This window comes from Humulus lupulus, chromosome 6, assembly GCF_963169125.1.
Source record: "Humulus lupulus chromosome 6, drHumLupu1.1, whole genome shotgun sequence".
Classification (NCBI taxonomy): Eukaryota; Viridiplantae; Streptophyta; class Magnoliopsida; order Rosales; family Cannabaceae; genus Humulus; species Humulus lupulus.
The window spans coordinates 213,321,392-213,340,843 of NC_084798.1; the positions used below are offsets into that span (position 1 = coordinate 213,321,392).

The following is a 19,452-nucleotide window of genomic DNA, read 5'->3' on the forward strand; positions in this document are numbered from 1 at the left end:
CACAGGGCTGAAAGTTTCATAGAAATCCAAACCCGGGGTTTGGTGATATCCTTTGGCCACTACGCGGGCCTTGTAACGGTCAACAAAACCATCCACATTTATTTTGATGTGGTACACCCATTTACAGCCAACAACTTTGCAATGGGTGGTGGAGGGACGAGAGTCCAAGTGCCTAGAGATTGAAGAGCATCAAATATTGATTGCATAGCGAGCTGGCACTCTTAATGCTTGTTAGCCTCATGAAAGTTGGATGGTTCAACTGGAGTACCTGCAGCCACACTGTAAAATAAACGGGGCTTGTGGATGCCCGCTTTAGCACGAGTAACCATAGAATGCAAATTAAAAGGGGCAGTGGCAGTATCATGTAGACCGTGCAATTCTACCTACAAAGGGATTGTGGGAGACGAACAAGATGATGAAGAACAAGAGGAATAAGAGGGAGTATGAATAGAAGGGTCATCGAGTGAAGAAGAAATAGAAGAAAAAGAAGGGGTTGTGTAGATTTGCGCCAGAGAAGACCAGATCTCGGCTGTAGTGGTGAAGTTGACTATCTGGCCCAGCATTCCGTCGGATAGTGAGGCATAGAGCCAGGTCATAATCAACCTGTTGAGCCTGTGCCAAGAAATAAATTCTAGGTTAACTTGAGGGGGAGAACCCTCAAGAAATTGAGCAGGGCAGCTCACTGTCCCGTCTATGTATCCCTCGAGCCCATTGGCTATAATGATGTTTTGCATCTACATCTTCCACACAAGCATGGTTTAAAAAAGCGTTCTTGAGGCGCGCCTCAATTTGAGGCGGTCAGAAAACGTTTTAGGGCTTAAGCCCTGGCAGGAGGGAAAGAGGCGTACGCCTCTATGAAGAGAGGCGTTGGTTGTTTGGTACGCCTCAGGGTAGTAGTGAGGCTTAAGCCTCTGTGTGTTAAATGAAATTTGGGCTTTTTGGCCCAATTTTTAAAGCCCAAAATTAAGACTTTTTATTTAATCAGTTTAGGCCCATTTTTTAAAGGGCTTAATCACTTAATAAATACAAAAACAAATAAGGCCCAATCCACTTAAAAATAAAAATAAAAACAAATAAAGCCCAATTCAAATAAAACTTAAAACCCTAAGTGCCCCACCACTTCTCTTCTTCTATTTTTCTTCTTCAGCCAAGACAGCAGAGCAAGAACAAGGTCCAGCAATCCCAGCCAGTCGAACCTTCTTTGTTAGGTAGTTTCTTAATAAAACTTATTAGTCTTTTTATTATTTAATGGTCAGAACTTAGATGTTTATTTATTTTGTTATTTCTTGTTATTTGTAGATGGTAAAATGGTTAGAAGCTCAAATAAAAGTGTTGTTGGAGGAGTTAGTAGTAGTGGTGGTAATACTAGTGGAGGGAGTCACTCAAATAGAAAAGACCCCGCTTGGAAGCATAGTACTGAGGTTGATGTGGGAGTAGGAGGGAATAAGAAAAACTATGTTTATCTTGAATGCAAATATTGCAAAAAGATTATCAAGGGAGGTGTCAAGAGATTGAAAGACCACCTTGCACATACTAGGAAGAATGTTGCACCATATAGGGAAGTGCCCGATGAAGTTGAGAATGAATTTATTGAGTACTTGAAACAAGGTTCGTTGAAAAAACATATTTCACAAATGAAATTTGAAGAAATGGTTGAGACGGGCTCTTATTTTAAGAAAGAATGTCCACAAAATGCTCCCACATCTAGGAGAGGTGTACGAGGGCCAATGGATAGATTTATGGCAAATGTGGGTGGTGGTGATGGGGGTTTTAAAGATAGGACAGCCGCTGAACAAACACGTGTAACTCCAAAAAATGAAAAGGAAATGCGTAATAATGTTTGTATGGACATTGGGAGATGTTTTTATGAGAATGCCCTACCTTTTTATTTGGCCAATAGTCCTTCTTTCATTAACATGTGTCGTTCTATTGGTAATTATGGTCGGGGATTGAAGTTTCCTAGTATGTATGAGCTTAGGACTTGGATATTAAAAGAAGAGCTAAAGACTACTGATGCTATAGTTGGGGATATTAAGAAGACATGGCCACAATCTGGAGTTTCAATTATGTCTGATGGGTGGTCGGACATTAGAAATAGAGATATTATCAATACCTTGGTCAATAATCCTAGTGGCAGTGTATTTTTGAAAAGTATCGATGCCTCTTCATACATTAAAGATGCCAACATGTTGTTCAAGATGTTGTTGAAGAAATTGGAGAACATCTTGTTATTCAAGTGGTTACTGACAATGTAAGTGCTTACAAAGCGGCTGACACATTATTGATGGAGAAAAGAAAGCATCTCTATTGGACTCCATGTGATGCACATTGTCTTAATTTGATGCTTGAAAAAATTGGAGACTTACCACAACATAAGAGTGAGCAAATTGAGAAAGTTTGCCAAAAGGGATATTCTAAGGCCTGCTGCTACAAGATTTGGAACAACATTTTTGACATTGCAAAGCATTTATCAAGTAAAGCAACCTTTGGAGGCTATGTTTACTTCCGAAGAGTGGACAAGTTGTGCTTGGGCATCTAAACCGAAAGGGAAAGCAAAAAAATAGTTTTGAAGGACAAGCATTTTTGGCCAAGTGATTTATGCTATTCAGACCACAAAACCTTTGGTTGAAGTGTTGAGGTTAGTTAATGGTGATAAGGAACCAGCTATGGGTTTCCTCTATAATGCCATGGATTCAGCCAAGGAAAAGATAGCACATACCTTAGGTGGACAAGAAAAAGATTACAAGGAGATATGGGATATCATAGATGTCAAATGGGAATCTCAATTACATCGACATTTGCATGTCGCCGCATACTTTTTGAATCCCCATTGTCATTATGCACCAGGAATTTCCAGTCATCCTGAGATCAAGTTGGGTTTGTTCCGTTGTATGGACAAGCTTATACCAAATCCTAAAGATAAAGAGAAAGCGGACCTCCTACGTAGCACTTTTCGCAACAAAGAATGATTTTTTGAATTCACCCAAGCCAAACAAACATTTGAAAAACGATCTCCTGGTAATTAAAAGTCTCAACTCTATTTTTATTAGGTTATTGTTGTATTATACTAAAATAATTGTCCTTTTAATTTAAATTTTTAGTGGAATGGTGGATTCAATTTGGGGATGGCACTCCGGAGTTACAAAAGTTTGCAATTAAAGTATTGGGTCTTACTTGCTCATCATCAGGATGTGAGCGAAATTGGAGCACTTTCAATCAAGTTCATACAAAAAGAAGAAATCGGTTGCCTACCCTAAGAATGAATTCTTTGGTATATATAATGTATAATAAAAGATTGAATGATAGACATTTGAAGTTGAAATCTCAATCAAATGAGGATGATGCGTTGTTGATTGATGAGATGCCGTCAGATGATGAGGATCTTGGAGTTGATCTTAGAGGATGGGGATTGACTCAATTGAACCAAAACAATAGAACTGCTCCGAAATCTAGTTCAAGAGCAGGTTCATAAACTCTAATTTTTTGTCTTAATTTAGGCTATAATAATTAATTGTTGACTTATTTTTAATTATTTTTTCTATTTTAGGGAAAAGAAAGAGGGTATTAGGCTTGGATGAAGATGTATGGGAGGGTATTGATGGTGATAATGAAGATGGTGATGATGAGAGAAAGAGGGTATTGATGGTGATAACGATTTCTCGGAAGATCCTTTAAGCAATGATGAGTTGGAAGACGATTTCTAAATTACATTCACCATCTACTACTCAAGTTTGTTATAGGATAACTAGAATCTAGAATTCTAGCTCTAGAAACAAAACTTATATCTTTAAATTATAATTTTAGACAATTTTATGTTTGAGTTTTATGAGACATTTTATGCTATGTTTGAGTTTTACGAGACATTGCATGCTTTATTTTATGCTCTATATAACTTTGGGTTATTATCATGATATTTTATGTATCTAAATATATTTTCTATTAGAAATTTCAGGCTTGCGCCTCAAGGCTTACGTTTTGCCTAACAAAAAGAAAACGCCTTGAGGCTTAAAAATATTTTTTTAAACCTTGCACACAAGATAGTTGGATTCATCAAGCTTGATTGTAAGTGTTTGGCTAACAGATGGAAAATTAGAGATAATTTGGGTATGGGTAAGAGAAGGGGAAGATGAAGGGGTAGAAGAATTTGGAGCTGCTATTGATGGTGTGGGTATCGTTTGTGGCTGGTTATTTTGAGGTTGGTCATCATGTTGTGGTGTGGACCCTGTACATACTTCGGACGCCATGAAGAGAGTCGTTACAACGCTCATACCATGTCAGAAGGAACAGTGTGAAAATGTTTATATTCCTTGAATAAGGCACAGGGCCAGTACAGAGTATATAAAGCTAAAACAGAAAAGGAAATGTAATTAACAGTAATACAAAGTGTAATTATGGTTTAACATGATTTACTGCAGAAAGTTTGAAGGTAACTTTGGTTTGTTACTTCCGCTAATAGAGAAAAATGACATAGATAATCAAGAAAGAAATGACAAAGAACTCAAACAAACAGACCCTTCATATACATATATACACCCATTATTTTCAAGCATAACACTACTTCTGTACGTGATGGAATCAAATAAAATACACACAAAAGTTTTGTGCTTCTTTATCATTTTAATCGAAAGATGCCATAAACGAATTCCATATATGATATTCCTAGACAAATTATTATGTTCTCCTCATATACAACAGGATTATTACATGCATGCACATTGACTGGAATAGCTTTGATTTAAGAGTTCATTAAATAGGAAAACCAAAAAGGAAGAAGAAAACTAATTAGTAGTAATAAATAACTGACAATCATGCATAGTAGCTGGCTTATCATTAAGCTTCTCCAACACAGCATATATATGTAGAACTACATATATGCACACAACAAAATTCAGGCAAAAGCCACACCCATTTATAACTATAAAACGAAAATTTAGAGTCCATTACGTTTAGTTTTTGAACTACTTATTTGGGTTGATTGCGTACCATGTTTGAATGGCAGTCAACAAAAGAGCTATTATAGCAGCCGAAAGAGCAACCATAGTCCAGGGGCTTCTGAAATGGGTCTGATAGACTTGGGCCATCCAAATCGCACACTTTCTCTGGCAATGATTTTCCATTTCTTCCATGACATCAAAATAATAGTCCTTGGGTGGCTTAAAGCATTCAGACCCCATATCATTGAACAGATCGACCACATCTTTATCACAGCTGAGATGGTTCCAAAGTACTCTTGACGCCCTTAGCTCCTTAACATCTTCTTCTTTATCAATGAGAAAATCCATAAGTTTTACATATGAAGTAACGATATAAGAACTAACATCACCAAGACACATCTCGTAGGCGACAAGATTCATCAGCTTAGATTTCGTCCATTCATCCACAGTCAATGGAGGAATTTTAAGATGCCCTTTGAAGTTAAAACATTTACTACTATAAGCTATATCAGCACCACTTGGCTTAAACTCTATCCCAGCTGATTTAAGCTCCTGTGCACTGCGAAAGTTCCTCTTTGTATTAAAAAAAGGAACTGGTATTGGGCGTGGGCGTGGGCGTGAGCGCCAAGATGGGAGACATGTGACTTCAAACCTGCAACAACCCAGGAGGCAGCAAAAACAAAATAGGCAATATTTGCACCATTTTCCGAAACATCGTAAACAACTAGATTGAATCTTCTGTAAACAAAAGAGGCAATATTTGAACCATTTGTCGAAACATCGTAAAGAGTGATATTGAGTCTTGTGTAAACAAGAGAGGCAATATTTGAAGCATTTGCCGAGACATTGTAAACAACGATATTGAGTCTTGTGCCCATGTACCATTTTGCCCTTTGATTTGATTAACGAGTGGAGATGATTAAGAAGGTGAAGATTTTTATTTTCTTTATCAAAAATTATGTCAGATTGTTTTCTGATGTACCTGGAGGTTAGTGAGTCCTTCTTCATGATATTGTTGATGTGAAGGAAATAGACAATATCCTCTTTCAGTTTCGAAGATGTTACCGTCGGCATACAGTGCAGCAACAGCACAATGACTCGGAATGGGATTTGGTTTTGAAGAAGGAACAAGTCCTCCTGGATCGATATTGCTTGCTTATTATCAATTCCAAACTCTTCTAGTTCATTTTGATAATAGCTTCGTATGAACTGTACTATAGCACACCCATCTAAGAAAAGAAACCTGGCCAGTACATCATCATCAATTGTACAATCATGAATCGAAGTTCTCAATTCCTTGATATGCTTCTTGATTGCATTAAGTAATGTTTCCCCCTTCCCGGGAATTGATGGTATTAATTTTCTTGCCAATTTAACCTTCAGGTCCCTCTTTGCGTGGAACTTTTCTACACATGATTCATATTTGTCCTTTGGGCGCTGGTCACCAGACTGGGTTTCATTCTTATGCTCATAATAAACAGGACCGATTGGCAACTCCTTTGGGTAACAGTACTGATCTACATAATTTCGATAATCTTTCTGCAAAATTTGTGGAAGCCAACCTATCTTAATGTCATTATACCTCTCACCAGAGGAGCTGGGTTTAGTTACAGGTTCTCCCTCTTCAAGTTCTTTTAAAAACTCCTTATCTATATCTGACTTTGATACTTTGTCATCAACCTCAATGATAGTACAATCTTCGCGGGTACCACGATGACCCTCCATCTTACCCGAACATCTACAACAAAATAAGAAACAATATATAAATTACTACGTACAATGGTAATATATCAAATGTGTAGCTAATAACTGATTTTTCTTTCTAGCTTTAGACGGAACTTTTAATAGATTTTACAGTGTATGTTTTTTTTACAGAAAAAAAATTAGCAACACGTGGTATCTTAAACTTAAACTCATTTATTAAAATAATATCATATTATTCATATAATATAATCTACTGTGAATTAACAACAAACTGTTTTTCTTAAAAAAACTAACAAGAAACTTAAATTTAAAATCCACTTATAATATTCAATATTACATTAAACACATAATATATGATCTCTTGTTGTCACTCCCAAATTCAAAAACTAGAACAAACATAAACTTAAACAAAAATAAATAAATTATTTAATAAAAAATAATTAATAAATTCTATAAATAAGCAAACGTGCATATTGCACGTGTTTGTATCTATATAAATATTTGCCCATGCCATCATATTTAACAATACAAAATTACATTTCTTTCCTAAAATCTGATAGGCCACCATTGACCTTTGTCTATGCTAGAAGACGTTAGAGTAGAGCTGAGAAAGGGTAGTTTGGGGACTGAGAAAGTAGTTATAACGGCAAGTATTATGTAAGGGAGGGTGTAGGTTTATTCAGTGGGTACCTAAGTATATAAGGGGCCCAAAAAGTTAGAATGAGGTGTGGAAGTTGTAAACAGTAATTGGAGAGACTAGGCTCTCGAATCCTAGAGTTTATGGAAGGAGAATTCTGACTATTTTCTATTTCTGTTTGGCTGTGCATTTTTTTTTTCTGGTTCCCTGGCTTGTTGCGGTATTGTTTGAAATTGACAGGTTGATTCTTACCAAAGTGGTATCAGAGCATTCGATCTCATGGGGCCGAAAAAAGATCTGCAAACGGAAGTATTGGAGGAGAGAATGGAGTTGTTGCAGTCGGAAGTTAGGAAGGAATTGGATGGCTTCAGAATTGAATTTCAGCACGTTCCCAAAGAGCTGGAATCGATGAAGACAGAGGTTCTTAGGCTGCCGGCTATGGAGAAGAAGATGGATTTCTTAGTGGCACATTTGGCTCAGCTGTTACAGGCATCGGGGAAGCCGACGGGGGGCTCTATGACCATGGAATCCGACAGGCAGCGACGCACGATGGAGGAGGAGCATTCACCAGGCGGCCAGAATTTTTCCCCCACACCCCCGATCATTAGGGAACCTTCCAGCCAGCCTCACGATCAACAGCAGCCATCATCGGAGCCGCCGTTTGCGGGCCAGACCTTCGGCCATGATTATCGGCCACCTCGAATGGAGCTTCCGCTGTTTTCCGAGGATAACCCCGACAGTTGGGTTTACAGAACAGAGAGATATTTCTTATTGATGCATTTGACGGAGCCACAAATGTTGGAGACGGCAATCATCGGACTCGATGGAGATGCCTTAACGTGGTTCCAATGGGAAAATCAGAGAAGGCCGATCACTTCCTGGGCAACGCTGAAATGGCTGATTTTACTGCGATTCCGTGCGGCACCGATTGGGTCATTGTCTGAGGAGCTTCTGTCGATCATCCAAACGTCCACAGTCAAGGATTATCGGGTGCGTTGGGAGGTCCTTGCTTCACGTGTTCCAGATATCCCTGAGCATATTTTGGAAGGCAGCTTCATGAGAGGTCTGAAGGATGAGATAAAAGCTGCTCTGCATATTCTGCAACCCATTGGGTTAGCCCAAATCATGGATACAGCACAGAGGGTTGAAGAAGGAAACTAGTTGCGCATTTGGGCCTAGGGTTTCGGCCCAGTTCGACTAAATCAGCTCAGTCATTTCCAGCCCATTTGAAACAAGCCCTAAACCAGTCTGCTTACCGTGTGCCTCAGCCGCACGCGTACGAACACCCAGCCTCAAGTGCGCCGCCCTCGTCACCGCCTATACGCACGACCGTTCCCAGTTCCGTCGCCGGTCAACCACCCAAAACACAGCAGTTCCGACGGCTTACAGAAGCCGAATACCAAGACAAGCGCACGTAGGGTATTTGCTTCAAGTGCGATAAGAAATTTTTTCGCGGTCATGAGTGCGAACAGCGAGCATTACAGGTCCTTTTATTGTCAGATGAAGAGGATAATGCGAACACAGATGACTCCCCGCCACCTTCGCCAGATTCAGAGGAACTTACAGCCGGCGAAGAAACTTTGGCAACCTTGTCCCTCAATTCCTTGGTGGGCATTTCATCCGCCCATACAATGAAGTTGGCTGGCCATATTGGACAACAACCAGCAACGATACTCATCGACAGCGGCGCGGCCCATAATTTTATTTCTATGGACGTTGTATCGGCTACAGGGATACCGATTACAGCAACTACGTGTTATGGGGTGTTGTTAGGCACCGGTGGGAAAGTGCGGACGGAAGGAATATGTGCACAAGTTGAGCTTGATTTGGGAGCTTTGCGGGTGGTGACGGACTTTCTTCCGCTGGAATTGGGAGGAGCTGATGTAATTTTGGGGATTAAATGGCTGGAAACGCTGGGCAATATGCAAGTGAATTGGCGTACAATGATCATGAAGTTTGAAATGGCAGGAACTTGGATAACATTACAAGGAGACCCAAGTTTGTGTAAGTCGCCCATTACATTGAAAGCCATGATTTGTTCGGTAGAACGGGAAGCCCAAGGGTTTTGGGTTCACTTTGGGGCGTTAATTACAGAGGAAGAGACGGCCATTCCTGAAATTCCAGCAGCCATTAACTCTGTTTTACAGAAATTCCAGCAAGTATTTCAGTCATCGTCGGGTCTCCCTCCTAGCCGAGCTAGGGAGCATGTCATCACACTTAAGCCCGGGTCGCAGCCTGTTTCGGTGAGGCCGTATCGCTATGCTCAGGTGCAAAAAAATGAGATTGAACGGCTGGTCTTAGAGATGCTACAAGCGGGTATTATTCGCCCAAGTACAAGTCCGTTTTCGAGCCCGGTCCTTCTAGTGAAAAAGAAAGATGGGAGTTGGCGTTTTTGCGTGGATTATAGGGCGTTGAATAGGGAGACGGTGGCTGATAAATTTCCCATCCCCGTGATTGATGAGTTGTTAGACGAACTCTATGGAGCCCAAGTGTTTTCAAAGCTGGATTTAAAGTCGGGTTATCACCAAATTAGATTGGCTGCCAAGGATGTGGAGAAGACTGCTTTTCGCACCCATGACGGACACTATGAATTTCTAGTCATGCCATTTGGGTTGACCAATGCCCCAACCACATTTCAAGCCCTTATGAATGAGGTTTTTCGCGACTATTTACGCAAGTTTGTTCTGGTTTTTTTTTATGATATTTTGGTGTATAGCAGATCATTGGAGGAGCACATGCACCATCTCAGCTTGGTTTTGGACCGCTTATTAACTCACCAATTGTATGCCAATCACAAGAAATGTTTGTTCGCATAAGAGAGGGTGGAATATTTGGGTCATATAATTTCAGCCAAGGGTGTTTCAGCCGACCCAAGCAAGATTTCAGCAATGAAAGAGTGGCCAACCCCACAATCAGTCCGCGAACTTAGAGGATTTTTGGGTTTGACTGGCTATTACCGTAAGTATGTGCGTGGGTTTGGAGGTATTGCAAGGCCTTTGATAGACCAGCTGAGAAAAGACGCGTTTGGGTGGTCAACGGAAGCCCAAGATGCTTTTAATCGGCTTAAGGAAGCCATGAGTTCTGCCCCTGTTTTGGCGCTGCCCAACTTTGCGGAACCTTTTGTGGTGGAGGCGGATGCTTCAGGCGTGGGATTGGGGGCTGTTTTAATGCAACAAGGACAGCCAATAGCGTATTTCAGCAAGGTATTATCAGCCAGAGATAAGCTTAAGTCGGTGTATGAAAGGGAATTAATGGCCATAGTGTTGGCGGTGCTTAAATGGCGCCCATATTTACTTGGAAGGAAGTTTTTGGTGCGGACTGACCAAAAAAGTTTGAAATTTCTGTTGGAACAACGGCTGGTGGCGTTAGAACATCAAAAGTGGCTCACAAAGTTACTTGGATATGACTTTGATATCCAATACCGACCCGAGTTAGAAAACAAGGCTGCCAACGCGTTATCAAGACTCCATGGGGAGCCCATCCTCGCTGCCATTTCGGTTCCAAACCTCATTTCTATTCTGGACTTACAAGCACATGTTGCAAGCGACCCAACGTTGGCTGGAATCATAAAGGAGTTATCCATGGGCAAGCCGAGTGGGGGATTTTCTTTATTTCAAGGCTGTCTCAAGTTGAAGGGGCGGCTGGTTTTGCCATCCTCTTCACCATTTATACCATTGCTATTGCAAGAGTACCATGGCAGCAAAGTGGGGGGTCATTCAGGAGTTTTTAAGACATTTCAAAGACTAGCCGCTGACTTGTATTGGAAAGGAATGAGGAAGGATGTGCAGAAATTTGTTATGGAATGTTCGGTGTGTCAACAAAGCAAATATTTGGCTCAATCTCCTGCTGGGTTGTTGCAACCTTTGTCCATTCCGGAACAATTTTGGGAAGATATTTCCATGGATTTCATTAAGGGGCTGCCCACATCAAATGGGTTTGATTCTATATTGGTGGTAGTCGACCGTTTGAGCAAGTATGGACATTTTATTCAGTTGAGACATCCTTATTCAGCAGCATCAATAGCGGCTGTCTTTGTGCGCGAGGTGGTGAAACTTCATGGCATTCCGCGGTCCATTGTCTCCGATAGAGATAAAATCTTCTTGAGTTTATTTTGGAAAGAGTTGTTTAAACTCCAAGGAACAGCACTCAAGCAAAGCACCGCTTATCACCCACAATCCGATGGCCAAACGGAAGTGGTGAATCGTTGTGTGGAAACATACCTCCGCTGTTTTGTGAGCACTAAACCCAGCCAATGGGTGAAGTGGCTACCTTGGGATGAGTATTGGTACAATACTTCCTTTCATTCGGCAGCGGGAATGACTCCTTTTAGAGCTGTCTACCATCGGGACCCTCCACCATTGATTAGATTTGAGTATAACAGCACTAAAGTCGCGGAAGTGGAGCAGAATTTGACGGAAAGAGATGCTGTTTTGGAACTGTTAAAACATAATTTACAGCGGGCACAACAGAAAATGAAGCAACAAGCGGATAAGAAACGGCGGGATGTTCATTATGACGTGGGGTAGATGGTGTATGTGAAGTTGAGACCATATAGGCAGCGCACAGTAGCTAAACGCGTTAATGAGAAGTTGGCGCCTCGGTATTTTGGGCCTTTTAAAGTGACTGCACGAATTGGGGCTGCTGCTTACCGCTTGGACTTACCAAGCACCGCTGCCATTCATCCAGTTTTCCACGTCTCTCTCCTTCGGAAGGCCTTGGGTCCAAACCAGCAAGCAACAGTTCTTCCAGCAGGTCTCACGGCTGATTTAGAGTGGATGCTGGAGCCCGAATCAGTTCTGGAAGTTCGGCCAGGTTCACATAAGGAAGCTCCCCAGGCGTTGATTAAGTGGCGTCACTTACCAGATTTTGAAGCAACATGGGAGGACTTTGGTGTGATTCAGGACCAATTTCCGACATTTCACCTTGAGGACAAGGTGAAACTCCTAGCGGGCGGTATTGATAGGCCACCATTGACCTTTGTCTATGCTAGAAAACGTTAGAGTAGAGCTGAGAAAGGGTAGTTTGGGGACTGAGAAAGTAGTTATAACGGCAAGTATTATGTAAGGAAGGGTGTAGGTTTATTCAGTGGGTACCTAAGTATATAAGGGGCCCAAAAAGTTAGAATGAGGTGTGGAAGTTGTAAACAGTAATTGGAGAGACTAGGCTCTCGAATCCTAGAGTTTATGGAAGGAGAATTCTGACTATTTTCTGTTTCTGTTTGGCTGTGCATTTTTTTTTTCTGGTTCCCTGGCTTGTTGTTGCGGTATTGTTTAAAATTGACAGGTTGATTCTTACCAAAATCATATTTATAAATACAAAAGAACACATTTATATTCAATCTAAATACACTGTCTAACTCAAACACAAAATCAAAAGTATCAAACAAACTGAGTGATCCAACAAAACACAACTCAGAGCCACCAAAGGCTTATTCAATCTTCACCCTCAAATGTAAAGTTCAGATCTAAAAGGACGAAAACTCTTATCAGAAACAAGATTTCTCTTAATCACCATCACTCCATCAGATACACGAAAATGAACTTTTCAGATTTTCAAAAAAGATTAAACATAAGTATAGAATAAAAGGAGAGATGAAGACAAGTACCGAAGACAGGTATTTGGCTCAAGTGTCATGCTTGCAACAATCAAATCCAGGGACAAAGACAAGTTTATGCTTGCCACTATCTTGGGAGGAGGTCGAATTGCTTGATATGCCCAAGCAAGAATGCCCACAAACAATAAAGCTAGTACTTCCTCAAGTAACCCTGAAAGATTTTGGCTTTAACTAAAATTGGAATAAAGCGACATAAACAAACCACATAACTAAAAAAAGTCCAGTTTATTGACCAAAGTTATAATGAAAAATTAACCAACTCTGTCAAGTTCATGTATTGAAATAATGAACCTATTTAGAAATGGGCCAGAACTGTCAAGTTCATGCACACGGCTCAGTTGGTAAGGGCGACCTTGAGGAGGTAATTCCTCACAGGTTCGAATCCCCACTGAGCCAATACTCCGTAATGGGCCACTGGGGCAGTCTCCGGCCGAAGCGATGTGGCGGGTCCAATGGAGTGTGGCATCATCAAAATTGGTGCGCCTCCGGGCTTTGTGGCATCGTTGAAGTGGTGGTAATACCGCTTGGCACCAGGGCCTCCAGGGATTAGTGGGGGTGGGGCCCCTGATACCCTGGGTATCAAAAAAAAAAAAAGAACACAAGAAGGATTCAAATTCAAAGTGGGAAAATATTAAAACTTAAGTTTTGTTTAAATATTTAAGACACTGCATAAATCAAAGTCTTAAATAGAAATATTTACAACAGGAGCAAAGATTAAGACTTCAAAATCAATTTATACACCCTTTTGCATAACCACTAACCAACTTTCTTAACTAATTGTAAAATTCAATATGAAATTGCTACTGCTCCAGAGAAAATTAGACATATTGGATGACTCAAAACACATATTAAAACAACAATTATTCTTAGTCTCTCGGTTTACAATTCAATGACTTCAACGTCAATTTGTGATCCAATACAACATTGCAAAAACAACAACTAACAGCATAAGTGTTTTCCTATTTTTCATAAACAAGCTCTTATCATTTTCCTCCATTTGCAGTTCCTATTTTTCATAACTTTCAATAGTAATTTCTGTTCAAATTCAAATCAGAGCATTTGAAACCTCAAACAATAAAACACGTCAGTTTTCAGTACCAAAACAGTCTAAAGACTAATATAGCACCATTAAATTTCAATTTCCTCAAATGAATAAAAGGGAGAAAGATAAAAAGAAGAAAATACCACCTGAAGGAAAGTGAAAAGAAGTGTTCATGCTAGGTCAACAGAATAGAATCATTGAAACACATATCTAAAACTTATCTAAAAAAGACAAAAAATATCATATCACTCCAGCCCCATGCCTCCTATGAATAAATCTGGATGCAAGTTGCAGATACAAAAAAGAAAATACAGAATCTTACTAACAATATCCTAACAAGTCTATCCTACAAGATTCAATTATTAATGAATCTAGAAAGAGATGTAGCCATAAGTTAAAACCAGCCAAAAAACTACCTGCCTACTTATATTCCAAATTTTCTAATGAATCACCAAATACCAAACCCCAAACTCTTAATAACTAAGTCATATGTTGGGGGGAAAATAAAAATAAATCATTACTAGTTCACAGCAAACTTTTGATGCTATTAGAAATTGGTTATTCATGAAGTAATAGTACTAAACTACACAAAATCAGAAAGTAAATGTACAACTAAAAAAAGCTGACTAAACAGAGCTTGGTGCAAACATGGAGGATATTAAAAAAACAAAAAACATAATTTTTATTTCTCATATACTCAAAGATAGAAAACTCATCGATGAGCTTAATAACCTAAAAAAATAAAGCATCAAAGCTAATAAAATTTGATTGTTGCTGAAATACTAGTATCAAGCTACATGAAAACAGAATGTTAAAAAATACAGTAAAGGTGCCTAATTTGTGTACCTGAGAATGAGTGAAACAGCTGGTGGGTTTGAGGTATTTCTCAGAATAGAAGAGGCTCATCCATTGATAGAGCAAAGGGGAACTTGGTACAAAGAGGAAGAGGCTCTAATGGTGACCTTCATTGCCAGAAGAAATGCAGCTTAGAAAAAATGTATAAAATCACAGCTATCACCTACTTCATGAAAATATAAAATAATATGTCAAAAGAACTATAAAACACATACATATCATATTTTTACAGATCAAAATCATAAAATAAAAAATGGGTTGCAATTACCTTCCTCTGTCGTCGTCCATGGAGGTGAGGGCCGGTCTCGCAGGGAGAGGAAGTAGAACTCCGGTTAGCGTGAGAAGAGGAATTTGCCGAAATGGATGACCTTTATATATATTTTTTATTTATTTATTTTTTTTAAATCTGATAATGTGGCATTCATCAATATTAGAGTAATATTACCTTAATACATATAACAAAACCTAAATACGAGGAACCCATTGTCTTCCTCCTCTTTCACGTCTCTTGTTCTCTATTGAAGAGACTATAGCATCAACCATTTTCTATTTTGCCGGTGATGAGCTCCGACCATCTCAACAACACAATGTATTTACTGTTATTTATTTTCTTTGACTTATTTCTATAATAGTTTGGCTTTCACTCATTCATGCATAGATGTAAATTTTACCTAAATAAATAGTATTCTACCGGCTATAAATATTTTATTATTTTTTTATAAACTTTTTTATATATATATATATATATATATACTAGGCGCTTTCATACGTATAGTTATAGTTTTGACCACTTCATTTTTATATATAAAAATATATATAACTTGCCATATATAATATAGTGTGAACGGGGTTTCGTCGCACGTGAGAATCTTACAGCTACAAAAGCAAAGGCTCGTGTGATGTGATGAAGATGATCATGATCATGTGATCTAAAGGTGTGTTGATGAATCATCTAGACATTTTACTTTTGCCTTTTTTGAAATTTGGTGTACATATTTCTTTTAACTTGTCTCTTGTTTATTTCTTTATTGTCTTAATTTCTACATTACTTTCTTATCTCTAATTCTGCACTCTTTAGCCAGCCACATTTTAAAAAGAGATGACAACATAAAAGGGAATGTTTTGTGCCGATCGTGTGTGTGTGTATATATATATATATATATATATATATATATATATATATATATATATATATATATATATATCAGAAACAAGCAACGTGCAATATGCACGTTTGTTTTGTTTTATTTATAAAATTTATTAATTAAATTTATATTAATGTCATTTAAATTTGAAATAAATATGTTATTTTAATTAAATAATTTATTTATTTTTGTTTAAATTTATGTTTGTTCTAATTTTTGTTAAAGTATATGGAAGTGACAACAATAGATTATATATTATATATTTAATGTAGTTATTAAATATTATAAGTAAATTTTAAATTTAAGTTTCTTGCTAGTTTTTTTAAAAAAAAATAATTTGTTGCTAATTCACATTAGATTATATTATATGTTTAATATACTATTATTATAATAAGTGAATTTAAGTTTAATTAAATATTATTGAAATTATAAAACATATGATTTTATTATTTTTAAATAATTATCATTATAAAATATCTCAAAAATATCATATTTTATTTTGTTTAATTATTTATTATTTTTAAATATTTATCATGGTAAAATATCTCAAAAATATCTTACTTTAATTTTTTAATTATTTATTTATTTTATTTAAGTTTAAGTGTTTACAAACTGCAGTTAAATATAAGAATATTCTGTTAAAGTTAACTTTTAAAAAATAAAAACCGTTAAAACCAAGAATTTCCGTTATCTACACACTTATTATATATAGAGATATGATACTATTATATTTAATTATTTTATTTCTTAAAATGAATAAAATATTTTTAAAAAAATATAATATTTAAATGATGTAGCCAGTAAATAGAGAAGTTGGTGTATGGTATAATATAAAATCTTGAGGTAAATTATAAAAAAAATATGTTTTGGTGATGTATTTTGTAATACACTTTCTCTATAATATTTAGTTAAAACTCACAAAAAACATCTTCTATCAGCTCCTTTATACATATATTTATAATAGCTATGCACAAACTCTAATTAATTCATATTTACATTTACATAATATCTACATATCATTTATATAATATTTTAATATTATTATTTTTCTTTATAAGCTTTCTCTCTCTCATTTAGTATATATTTATTATTTATTATTTCTGTTTCTTTTTTAATTATTTTATTTTACTTTAATTAATAAAATGTTTAAAGATATAATATTTAAATGATGTAGAGAAATATATAAAGAAGCTCATGTATAGTATAATGTAAAACTTAGAGGTAAAATAGAAAAAATATATATTTTTGGGAAGTATTTTAAAAGATAAAGTAGAGCATCCATTAGAAGTGCTCTTACCCTTTTAATCTATTTGTTTTGAAGAAAATATAATAGAAGCAATGGAGGAATCAACTGCATTTTGTCAGCCCTCATCAAATCAAATCAACAAGTAACATTATGATTATGAGTTTAATGAAATAGAATGATTAAGATTATTAGTGGATTAGAATGATTTTGATTTTGACTTTGTTGATGTACAAAATTAAAAAAATTGAAAATACTATAATTTTAAGTTTATTTTCATTGTTGGATTTCAATGCTATTCAAAAAAATTATATGAGTACTAAAATTAAACTAAGAGACCATATGTACCCCATAGATTCGACTAGTGTAATTGAGGGTCTCTCAGTATAATTTTCTTGTTAATGTTAAAATACACTAAGCGACCTTCTATGACTATGGATTGCTTAGGGTCGCTTAGTTCAATCTTCTTCTTAATGTTGAGCTGATCACCACCAACTTTTTCTTCTATATATGAAAATGTATATAGAGATATGTGTTTACATATATTTGCGAATGGAATATTAAGGTGTGTGATGGTGATCTTTGACAGGATGATTGTTGATGGAGTTTGCCGATATGGGTAGAATTTTGGGTCTATTATGTTTGTTCGTCAAAATGCTTTGATCATTTCATATATATAAATGTAACTTTTTTTTCATGGTGGGGTTTAATTCTTGTTTCAGGAAATATCCAACATTGTAGTTCAAGGTTTCTTACACGTTTGTTATAAATTTGGTTATTTTGGGTATCTTTTCCTAGAAATTAAGTTGATAATAATCTTGTTGTCAATATGTTTGTTTGATATTTTTTCAGTCGGTTATTGTGTTTTAAGCAAAATAAAGTACTATAAAAGCTACAATTTCTAATGAGATTATCACCCATGTTGTAGTGTTTTATGTTTTGATTAACATCCTTTACATCTGCAATGTACCTATATGCTTTATTAAAATTTGCTTCATTGCTGTATGAGACTTCGATATCACAGTTTGTTTGGTTCTCATTGTTTAAGGAAATAATATACAGAGAAATTTTATTTCATTGAGTTATTCACATTATGATGGAGATTCAAAATATCATACAACTAATATTATTTTTGACATTGAAAAATAGCACTAACATAAATTAGTCACATAACCATATGTTCTTACTGCAATTTGATTTAGCCACTTTTTTCTTTTCTTTTTGGCAACATATATATTTTTGGCATGGAGGTTTCTTCAAAAAAATCAAATTGGTGGAAATTGTTTGTTTTTGTTGCCATGTCCTTCGTGGGTTACTGCTCTCATGTGCGTTTGAGTGTGTATATATTGTTGGGAATGCTAAAATTTTGAAAGGAATACCAAATTCCAGGCAGTATTGGGAGGCTAATAGTTAATTTTTGGGGACTAAAGGATTGTAAATTGCTATCTAAAATTTTCAGTAACTAGCTTTTGTTGTTTTTGACTTACTTATCTAATTTATGTGATGCAGTTGAATATGCATGAAGTAGGAGCTCTTTGGTACTTGCCAGTACGAGAATATGCGTAAGCTCGAATATCAAGCGAGAATTCATCTAGAGAAATTTCATCAAACAGCTTAGATGCAATTGTATGCTGTGATTCTCTACCAAGAATCCTAACCATGAGTTCAATAACCTGGCTATTAAGTTTCACTTTCGCAGGCCACAAATTCGATAAAACCCATTCAAACAACAAAAGGGATCTTTCCCAATTCCCAGAAAGGTCCAAAGCTTTCAACAGACTAATCAAATCAACCTCAACCGACTCAACCTTTACAGAATCAAAATAACCATTCAAATCATCCAAAGGCAACTCTACAATCGAATTAAACAGCATCTTACCCTTTGTTGTGAGAAACTCAAGGAACCCAGTTTCCAAACGACCTTCTTCTTCGTCCTCCTCCAGCTGAGAGACTAAAACCGATGTGGGTTTTTCGTAACCGCCATTTTCAAGCTGTTTCTGAGTAGAATCAACCGAAAGTTTAAGAGAACGCAAATGGGCATTGCTGAAATGATGTGGCTTCACAGGTTTAACAGTGTGAGGAGTTTTTGGAGACGAAGAAAGGTGTAGAAGGTGTTGGAGGAGAGAATCAATGGGGAATGAGGATGGAGATGGGGATTGAGTAGGAGGAGGTGGTGGAGGTGGAGGTTGGGCTGTTGTTGGATTGAGCTTCCATGGCGGGAAGTTTGGTTGGGTTGGTTTATTTGAAGGGGTGGGATATACAGGTCTTGAGGGGAAGA

At 37.1% G+C, this 19,452-nt stretch overlaps 2 protein-coding genes across 4 annotated transcripts; one reads left to right on the forward strand and one right to left on the reverse strand.

Moving 5' to 3' along the window:
- The first annotated feature begins 2,666 nt into the window (after positions 1 to 2,666).
- On the forward strand, positions 2,667 to 3,675 carry LOC133785996 (uncharacterized). Its single transcript, XM_062225208.1, has 3 exons — positions 2,667 to 2,943; positions 3,102 to 3,464; positions 3,548 to 3,675. The coding sequence occupies exons 1-3, from the start codon at positions 2,667 to 2,669 to the stop codon at positions 3,673 to 3,675; spliced, it is 768 nt and encodes a 255-aa protein (XP_062081192.1).
- A 905-nt stretch (positions 3,676 to 4,580) lies between these two features.
- On the reverse strand, positions 4,581 to 19,158 carry LOC133783178 (uncharacterized). 3 transcript variants are annotated; one of them, XM_062222723.1, is made up of 4 exons: positions 19,054 to 19,158; positions 14,778 to 14,893; positions 12,881 to 13,040; positions 4,581 to 6,672 (listed from the first exon to the last, which is right to left on the reverse strand). In XM_062222723.1, exons 3-4 carry the CDS (start codon positions 12,907 to 12,909, stop codon positions 4,959 to 4,961), a joined length of 1,743 nt encoding a protein of 580 aa, XP_062078707.1. In that variant the 5' UTR covers positions 12,910 to 13,040; positions 14,778 to 14,893; positions 19,054 to 19,158; the 3' UTR covers positions 4,581 to 4,958. The 3 variants fall into 3 exon arrangements, with proteins under 3 accessions (XP_062078707.1, XP_062078706.1, XP_062078708.1); XM_062222722.1 differs by lacking the exon at positions 19,054 to 19,158 and adding an exon at positions 15,055 to 15,193; XM_062222724.1 differs by lacking the exons at positions 14,778 to 14,893; positions 19,054 to 19,158 and adding an exon at positions 13,181 to 13,461.
- Between the last annotated feature and the right edge of the window lie 294 nt (positions 19,159 to 19,452).